This window comes from Octopus bimaculoides, chromosome 5 (genome assembly GCF_046866305.1).
Source record: "Octopus bimaculoides isolate indiv1 chromosome 5, ASM4686630v1, whole genome shotgun sequence".
Taxonomy (NCBI): domain Eukaryota; kingdom Metazoa; phylum Mollusca; class Cephalopoda; order Octopoda; family Octopodidae; genus Octopus; species Octopus bimaculoides.
Window position 1 is genome coordinate 50,003,596 of NC_142932.1, and position 10,000 is coordinate 50,013,595.

Below are 10,000 nucleotides of genomic sequence, written 5' to 3' on the forward strand. Positions count from 1 at the left end.
ATGTGCTGCATTTCTTTCAAGTCTCTCTCGCTCTCTCTCTCATTCTGTTAAATACCTTGCCTCAGCGATTTCTCTGTCTCTTTTTTCTCTTTCTCTCTAGTTAAATAGGGTAGATAAATAGATAAATATAGCTTATCCTATTTCCTTAAATAGTTCCCTTCCAACTCTTTCTCTTTCCTTCCCGTTCTCTTACGCATTCTCACTCTATTACCAACATTTACACAAATGTCCTCACGCATAGCTTTGTGTCCTTCTTGTGAAAAGCTTCTTCCAAGTTCCACTCATAATATCCCACTTCAACATTTCCAGTAAACTTGGTAACATACCCATACACCTTCATTTGCATCCATACAAATCTACACATTCAAGCATGGGAACAGACAATATAAAGGCATGCACAATACATGCACATTACTCCTCAAGTCACGAGGTAATTTTCAGTCAGCCATAACAAAAATCATCAAAAGGGAGGTCTAAAAGTTCACTGTGATTACTGAACTGGATCAAAATTCCGCTGATTCTTCAAACGAGGCAAAAATCACTCGGTATTTGAAATCTTAATTTGTCTATGGACCTGGTAAAAATAACCACTACAGGAGAGTACAATAGTATGTTGGTCTGTATGTGCGACCTGGACATATGTTACGGATTTCAAATACCAAACCTCTTCATTCCAGCTTACAGTATTTCCAAGAACTTTGTCTCCAAATCTTCTTCGACCCAACCATCTGAGTGGTCATCTATGATGAATGCGTATTACTGCAAATTGCTCATGTCTCTCACAATCAAGTGATTTTAAAAGTACCAGCGATAGTCCAGCGAGAACACGACTTTCTACTAGTATACCACTGACGAAGCCAGTCTGCTGCCAGTATAAACAATAGTCTATTGTGAATACACTTTAGAAACAGTATAGTCCAGTAAACATAATCCATTTACTGCCATACCAACAGCAGAATTGAAAACATCTCTCTACCACTTTAACAAAGTTAGTCAACGGTATAAACATCATTTTACCAGTGTACTAATAGTAGTCCAATGGTAGTCCACATTTTACTATATACCAAGAGTAGTCCACAGCGAACAGAACGTAGTACTAATATACCTCAGTGAACATAACCCTGTTACTGGTACACCAATGGTAGAAGACAGTAAAAGCAAAAACATCTTTCTACCGGTATGTCAACGGAAGTCCTCTGTAAATAACCATATAATGAAATAAATAACCAAATAACCATACAGTTATTTGAAATGGTTCATGGTCTCCCAGAGAATACACTAACCATATAAATTTTATTTTTCAACAATCCATATACAGCTATACATGGTTCATGGTATTCTAGAAAAATTACCAACCATAAATCAGTTACTTATGCACATGATCGTATAGCTCTATAATGCTCATCCACCGTCCATACAGAGCTTATTACCCATATAAATTTGCCTATGGTTCATTTTTCTCCTGAGAAAACACCAGCCATATAAATGACCACGGTCCATATATAGTTTACTGACTTAATATATCCACATACGGTTCAGGATCTTTTTGAGAATACACCAACCATACAAGCCGATTACTCAGAATCTGTATAATGCTTATTGGCTGCATAAATCCACCAACAGTTTATGGTCTTCTGGAGAATACATCAACCATATAATAATTATCCATCCACAACCCATGTACAACTTATTGACTGTTATATTCCAACAAAAGCCTGTCAAAGTACATCAACAGATTTTCCCAGTCGTACAGATTCCATTGATGGTTAAACTGTGGTACCCCACCTTACAAGCTTAACGTTTCAGTTTTCTTTCTGTGCCAAAGAAACCTCTCAACCATGACCGATTCAAAATTCAACAAGGTAAGTTACTTGTTTAGTTTACTTTATATTTTCACTTTCTCATACCTTATCAGAACGATATTGGGAGAGAGGATGTAACACTTGCTAGAACCAGTGGCCAAATTTCCCTCTCTGTCATGGTTTCCCAAATTAATTTTGTCAATGAACCTTTACACAATTTTCTAATAATCACAGAACCAAAATTTATATATTTTACGAGCAGTCCTTCCCATCTTAATTTTAGTAAGGCATTAAATTAACCAAAAATTGCTTTAGAGAAATAATCTGTTCATATAAGAAAAAACAACATATAACTATTCTGAATATAGTATATACCATTTTTATAGAATACATTTTTATCAAATTTTATTTAAAAAAAAAAACATTTTTCGCAGAATACCGCGAAAAATTTCTATGAATCAATTTTGGAAACCGATGTTGCCGGTTTTAACCCCAGAAGGAGCCAGCTCCAGCTGGTTATCGATGCAATCTGCATCCAATATGTAGTGCAAGCGGGGGGAACGAATCCCTACTATGGAGTTAAAAACGGTAGTAACGTCAGTTGCTACGGAACAGCCATATTGATGTGGCGAGAAACATTACTTCTCAGTATAGTTACTACTTTCATCTCTTATAGAGATTTTCTAACTAGCTACTTTGTTCTTTTTGGAAAATATTTCACTCTTAATAGGCCTGCTGGATAAGCACTGATCTGTGGTCAAACAACAAAAACAGCTTGTCAGAACTGCATTCTACTTCTGTCCATAAACCTCGGTGATAACTGTATTTGCATGAGTATTCTTTATTCACGTTGGCCCTCATAATGATCAGTTGAGAACAATTGACACCTCTCACTCACAACGTCTTCATATTATTCCAGAAGAAACTCAGATTCAAACCCTGTGAAATTCAAATGCTATCAAAGAAAGGTTTGCTGTTCATAGAATCATCATAGTTTATTTTCTAGGCGTTTGAACACAAATCTAGAGTCGCAGTCTTCGATGACACTGTTGATAATAATAATAATAATAATAATAAAAACAAGAGCACTCAGAGAACGCAAACTTCCGCCAAGGCAACACCAACGTCCTCTCGACGATTAGCCAGAGATGATTTTTAAAATGAGAATATCTGAAATAAACTCGACTGCTCTCACAAACGAGAATACTAAAAATGAACTCGACCGCTCACAAAAATTAAGTAAACAAAACAGGAAAAATTATGCAGAATCCTTGTCCAGTACTGGATCGATCCCAAAATCTAATCAGTTCGTGCCAGGAAAATTTCATCCGAATCCATTCAGTGGTTCTTGTGATATCTTGTCCACGGACAAACAAACACGGCTGAAAACAATCCCTCTGCCTTCGCTAAGGCGGAGGTGATGATAATAATAATAATAATAATAATAATAATAATAATAATAATAATAATAATAATAATAATAATAGGTAAAAAGGGGAAAATGTCACTTATCTTCTGAGATTTTTCAGTCAACACTGACAGAACGATCCAGGCTAATCGACCAGACATAGTCATTAAAGACAGGGAATAAAATACTCGTAAACAAATGGATGTTCTTACTGATAAATATATATCTGTAAATAACTTGATAAATTAAGTAAATATAAGGACCTGGAAATTGAAATACAAAAGATGTAGCATCTTAACTGTTCCTGTTATCTTGGGTACCCTAAGTAAGAAAGGGATGTGAAAAGCATCTAGATAATATTCCAGGAGAACCATATCTCAGAGAAACCAAAATATTATGCTAACATGTACTGCCCACATCTTTAGAAAAACCCTATCAATTTAGGGTGTTATATGAAGATATTTTGTTAAATCCCCTGTCATATCCCCTTCCCAAGCTTTCAGTCATACTGTGACATCTCTTATCCTTCACTGGCCCTAGTACACTGGGTGTGTCTCGGCAAGTGATTGTAACAAACATGCAGGTTAAGAGTAAATAATAATAATAATAATAATAATAATAATAATAATAATAATAATAATAATAATAATAATAATAATAATAATAATAAATAACATGAAGAGAACTAACAGCTTCAGAAACAAATGTCAATATGACCTGGTTAAATGATATAATATATGCAGCAGCCTCTGTGGCCACAAAAGAAGCTGGATACCCTCTCAAACCCACCCAAACAAGAGTATCACTATCCAATCAAACCCTGTGGATAAATAGTATCGAGAAAAAATATAATATAAAAGAAAAGATCTGTCAATTCTTAATGAAACTAGTAGATATGCAACACTACTAATAGAGGTAACTCGAATATGGAACCTAAAAAAGGAAACAATTTCTATTATAGTAAGCGCATTAGGTATGATAAAAAAACATTCAGACAAATACATAACAAAAATACTAGGACTTACAACATACAGAAATAGCTCTATCAGGCACCGCACACATCCTACGTAAAACACTTTCAATAGAGTGAAAATAAGAGCACCACAACAAACCACAGCACATACCCAAGGAACACAGAGCTGCGCTCGGTAGTGCAGTGAAAGCATGTGATAAAAATAAGACTACTGAATAATAATAATAATAATAATAATAATAATAATAATAAAACCCTGATGCAGTACCAGGCAGTGGCTCTTATGGCTTTTGATCTTAACTGATTGGAAGTGTTATCATGTACATTGTTTTGTCTTGATATAAAAGATGGGCTACATCAAATATTCTGCTCAATACCACAGATTTGCTTGTCAGTTGTTTGATCTTAACCAGTTGAGCAAGTTGTCCCTTAGTGTCTTACGATATGTGCATCACTGATCACGAGCAGAGATAGTGAGAGAGTATCATAGCCATGTGTTGAGAGGAATTCTTTGGAGTTTCAATAATTCACCTTTGGAAACATGGGTATTTTGTTCATGATCCTTAAACAAACCTTCTTCAGAAACCTTTTGAGCAAGATGGGATACTCAGCCTGGAGAAAATTCTAACTGGGCCCCACCTGCGAGGTCCTGCGCTGTTTATCTTGATATGAGATCAGAATGTCGCGCACATATGGTTGTGATGCATGTACCTGGTGTACACTTATCAAATGGGTAGTCATGATGGGTATATTGGGCTTCGTATATTTGTACCCTAGTGTCACTTTGATGGCATACACTGCTCTCTCACTCAATAATAATAATAATAATAATAATAATAATAATAATAATAGTTTCAAATTTTGCCACAAGGGCAGCAATTTTGCGGGAGGGGATGAGTCGATTGCATCGACGCCAGTATTCTACCGGTACGTAATTTATTGACGCTGAAAGGATGAAAGGCAAAGTCGACCTCGACAGAATTTGAACTCAGAATGTAGCGACAGGCGAAATACCACAAAGTATTTCGTCCAGCGTGCTAACGATTCTGCCAGCTCGCCGCCTTAATAGAAGTAGTAGTGGTAGTAGAAGTAGATGTTGTTGTTGTTGTTGTTGTTGTATAGCATAGTTCGTCCGTCGTTGTCAACGATGACCAAGGACAATAAATGGTAGAAGACGGGGCACGGTGTGTCCGGCTGTCGCCAATCAATCTAATGCATACACGGAAACGGAAGGCTCAACCGCAAGTCAGGCACTGGTGGTCCTCTGGGACTGAAGGCAAGGAATTGGCTCTGGGATTGTGCATCTTTTTGTGCCCTTTCAGTCCTGTTCTGTTCGTAGGAGTTGGCACCTCTGTTGGTGCATCTTCGTCAGGCAGGACGGCCTTGCGCTTGCATTTCCCAGGTGTCGGGGGTGATCTCAAAGCTCTTCAGTGAGGCTTTGAGTGTGTCTTTGAAGTTCTTTGCATGATACCCTTTCATGATACCCTTATCTTCTACCAGTTCGTTGTAAAACAGTTTCTACCATACATGTAGCAAATGGTTTCTCTCTCCTGTGTCCTGTGTTTGATTTTCCTCATCTCCATTATTCATATTAACACCATCACCTGAGCCTGAGGTGTAGTGCCCACACTGTTGCATGTATTCAAGCACTGTCGCATGTCTCCAGTTGAAGGATACCCTCCTTCTTCAATCCTACTAGCTTTGGAGACTTTGGAAGGGTTCGTGTGAAATATTTTTTCTATTGACTAAACGATAGAAACACAATGAAGAATAATTTTGGGATATCCTTGTGGTCTACCGAAGTCATTATGATCAAAAGTGCCATGCAAACCCCATCTTATCACATACTGATGCGGGTCACTTCCGCGTTCACCACTTGCCTGTAATGTACTGCAAATATGATAAGCCAAATGTCAACATCAGTACCAATATCTTTATCGGTGACTCTTTGTGGCACCAACTTTGGGCAGGAATATGGTGTATTAACGCTACTACCTGTCTCTTTATCTCTTTTTCAGAGTGTGTTTCCATGTTACCTACCCTGTCTAAGAGTGCACATTTCTTCCTATTGTCGTGAAGATGCATGAGAGGAGATGTTCTCCTTTTAATTGTTCTTTCAAGAGCATTGGGAAACTCTCCCCAAAATTTGTAATACGGAGGTCCGCTATTTTCCTCCTTGCTTTCTCTTGGAGAAATTTCTTAGCCGATGTGATTATCAACACAGTTCCCCAACAGTTTTTTAGCATTTTTTTTTATGCCGGGAGCTGACTCATATCGAAGAACTCCCTTTAACCCATAACGTTAACAAAAGATAAACTGTTGTTTCCTTTTTACTATTGGATCTGTTTATATTTATTATTTTCTTTTTCTTTTCAACATTATTTATCTATTTATCTTTTTATTGTTTTCCATTCTGTGACTGCGTATTTATGCTCGAAGCTTTCTGCTTATTTAATTTTCCCATTATCTGCTTCTTTTTTGTTTTCATGTGTTTTCGAGATTGAAAATAATTGGCTTGTGTATTTCATTACGTTAATAAGGTTACTGCTACTACCACTGTGGCGAGTAGTTCTTTCTGCTATTTCTGAGACAGCCATCTTGCAACACGAGTAAATTTTGCAAGTGCAAGTCAATCGCAGAAACATATACATTTAAATATAGCAATGTCAAGATGAACCCTTCTCTACCACAGGGAATTGGAGTGGATTCTTTATAAATCCGATAGGCTTTCTCAATATTCCAGAATGAGAAACAAACAAAAACAACTTTTTTCATCAATTAAGTATAATAAAATCCTTTTTTGTCTTCTCAAAAACTACAACAATAATTATAATGAATTCTGAGTTAGGCACAAGGTCACAATTTTGAGGGGTGATAGTTTGTCCATTCCAATGACACCCAGTATTTAGCTGGTATTTTATTTTATTTTATTATTGCCTTCCATGTGATGAAAGGTAAAATTGACCTCGGCGGGATTTGAAATCAGAAGATATAAAGCCAGAAGAAATATAAAGCATTTTTCTTAATATTCATCCACCTCTTTAATTTATTAGCCACAAGAAGTTGAAGAGACACAGAAAAATACAAAGAAACTTTAAACAAATGGCCTTTCAAAGATGTTTAGGGTGGGACGGACAAGTTATACAAAGATGGCGGAAAGGATAAAAGACGTTATAGTAAGAGGAAATTTGCTACGGCACGGGCGGACAGCAGGAGAAATCGTCAGAGAACTTCTGTCAAGCAAGTTTTTCGGCCCGTTAGTTTCTGACAATGTAAGGGAGTCAGACCCACCTAGGTAATGACTCGTTGGTGTCCCTTGCTGTTTTTTGAAATGCCATCTTTTAGTGAAGTTTGAACTTGAAATCTTCGTGTGATTTTATTTCCCTGAACTGTTATGTGTGTGTCAGATAATCCTATTGTTCGACGAATTGAAAATTTATAAAGCAATATTTACTCGGAATAAATAACAAACGTACGACAAAGCATATGATAACTTGATCAAGATATCTAAACAAAATTTTTTTCTGATTTCGATTCCAATCTACTTTCCTGACATTCCAAAATTTTCAGTGACGAACTTTTGAGTTATCATTGTTAAGTCATCTCTGGATGACTGAAATTTAACTCTTTATTAAGTCTATCCGAAGGCTGTACTAGTTGCCTATCCTTCTTATGTTCTTTAAAATGTAATCCCATTTCCTTCTCGATCTATAATTCGTCTGTAAATTTCTTGTGAATGTTGTATCTACCCATATTGCGCCAGTTAGGGATTGACATCGTTATCAATGTTTCTGACAGTAACTTTTATACTTCTCTATTTGGGTTTGTACCTTGCCTTGTCCCCTATTTTAAAAAACAGAAGATAGTGCAATATGCTCTTCCAATTAAAGCATCTGCCAAGACTGCCACTAACTTTGGCTTGGGAAAGCACAGATAGGATACTTTTTATCGCGGGTCACGGGCCTCATTGACTGGTTGTAGTATATTGGCATTTGACCAGCGGGCAAAATACTGCAAGGCTTTCCATCTTTCAGCAAAATGTCTTATTAGTGCTTTGTTAGTTTTGAAAATGGTTGTGCATTTAATTTCGCTCAGCGATGAGGCTTATTCTTCCTCACATGATATTCGGTCTGCTTCGTAAGATCTTATTTAATTGGTCGTCTACCTTGGACACCCAGTTTTATGATATACCTGGTAGTCAATTCAAGCCATTCCAAGGTTTGTATTCTTTTAACTGTCTTCTGTGAGTTATCAGTAGCTACACTTTACAACGATACATTCCCTTTCAGCACCCTTTCTGTTCTTACAATTTATTGTTCTGCAGATATGTAGCTCTTTGTAATGTAATGTGGGATATAAAGGCTTTGTATACTGATAATTTGTTATAGGTTTATAGTTTTGTGGTAACTTTCTAAGTGCAATCCCATGGTCATTCATGACCGAAGGGGTCTCCTCCTATAGTTTTGTGGTATTCTCTGAGATGAAGTAGTGTAGGTTTCCTTCTTCGGCATCCAATCAGGTGTTGATTCTGGTTGGCTTATAGTTTCATTAAGAGGTGTTACTATTTATCCATTGGTACTGATCTGGTGCTTTAGTCAGATATGAAAGACTTTGTTGATCCCAAGTGCTTTCCACTTACTTGCCACTCTTAATGTGATGATGATTTCCTTGTCGGTTATGGTGGACCATATATGCAGTGTTAATAGGATTTTTCTCGTCTTTTTGATCCATTGAGCATTTTTACTGTATTTATTCTCTTGACCCCCGTATTCTTTTTCAACAACCTTGGATTTCTGTTGGTGATGGCGTTGGTACTTTTAAGTATTATAGTTTTTTGTTAATGTCTCAGTCGAATTTTTTTAGTATTTTATTGCAATACTTTATTCTCCTGGAAGAAGCGTTCATATTTTTAAAAACGTCTTATTCTGCATGTTTTTCTATTTTTTTCTTTTTGCTGCTATGCTTTGTTTGAGCCATTCTTTTGCTTCTAAGATATATTCTCCTTTTATTGATCTGATTCTTTTGTTATCTTTTTTGTTATCCTTTTTTTTTCTCTTTTTCATTTCGGACCCCACTTCCTTTTCTAGTTTGCAAAGTAATGATAGAGCTTCCTTTCCTTTCTTAATTTATGTAATATTCTTTCCTTCCATTTTGTGGGGTGGTAATGCTTGGCTATTAGGATCAAGTTCGGTTTACTTCGATACAACTACTTCCGTTGAATAGAACAGATCATTCAAAATGTCAACATTAAGGTGGTTTGTTGCATTGGGTAATTTATTGTAAGCCCCTGTTTTATTTCTTTCTCTTTCATAAACTCGTTTATTCTTTTGTACCTTGGGAAGGTGATGCAATTGATCTTCGTCCATTTCTATACTGATATTATTTTCATCTAATTATCTGTTAGATTTAGAGCTTCCTCAAAATTATCCCTGATAAATCTGCTGCAATATGTGTTTCATAATCATGCAATTCACTTTATTTCCCCGATTACTTCCGTTGAATATTCATATCTACCATAAGTTTCCTTAAGTTTTCTATTAGATTTAAACCCAGAGATTCTGCTGGTTATTGCAATACGTTGATGTTCTTGCTTTTAATGGGTTCCTTGATTATTTTCGTGGGAATTTTTTTTGGTCGTTGTTATACTGAAAAGTTTTTGATCGAACCAAAATGCGGATCTATTTTAAAACGGGGGCGCCAGTATTTTCTTAACGAAACACTAACGAAACACTTTGAAACTTGGGACACTGGTAGAATGTGTCATATAAAACATCTTTTACTTTTAGTCTTCCGTTGAATATTCATATCTACCATAAG

General features: G+C 36.3%; 1 protein-coding gene across 4 annotated transcripts in view; it reads left to right on the plus strand.

Moving 5' to 3' along the window:
* LOC106880246 (synaptotagmin-17) overlaps positions 1 to 10,000 on the plus strand; it is a 99,606-nt gene that overhangs the window by 60,767 nt on the left and 28,839 nt on the right. For all 4 annotated transcript variants that reach the window (XM_014930110.3, XM_052967805.2, XM_089352234.1 and 1 more), the window contains one exon: positions 1 to 1,862. This exon is cut by the window's left edge and continues 652 nt beyond it. In XM_014930110.3, the coding sequence (XP_014785596.1) occupies positions 1,839 to 1,862 (24 nt within the window). In that variant the 5' untranslated portion in view covers positions 1 to 1,838. The remainder of the gene's footprint in view (positions 1,863 to 10,000) is intronic.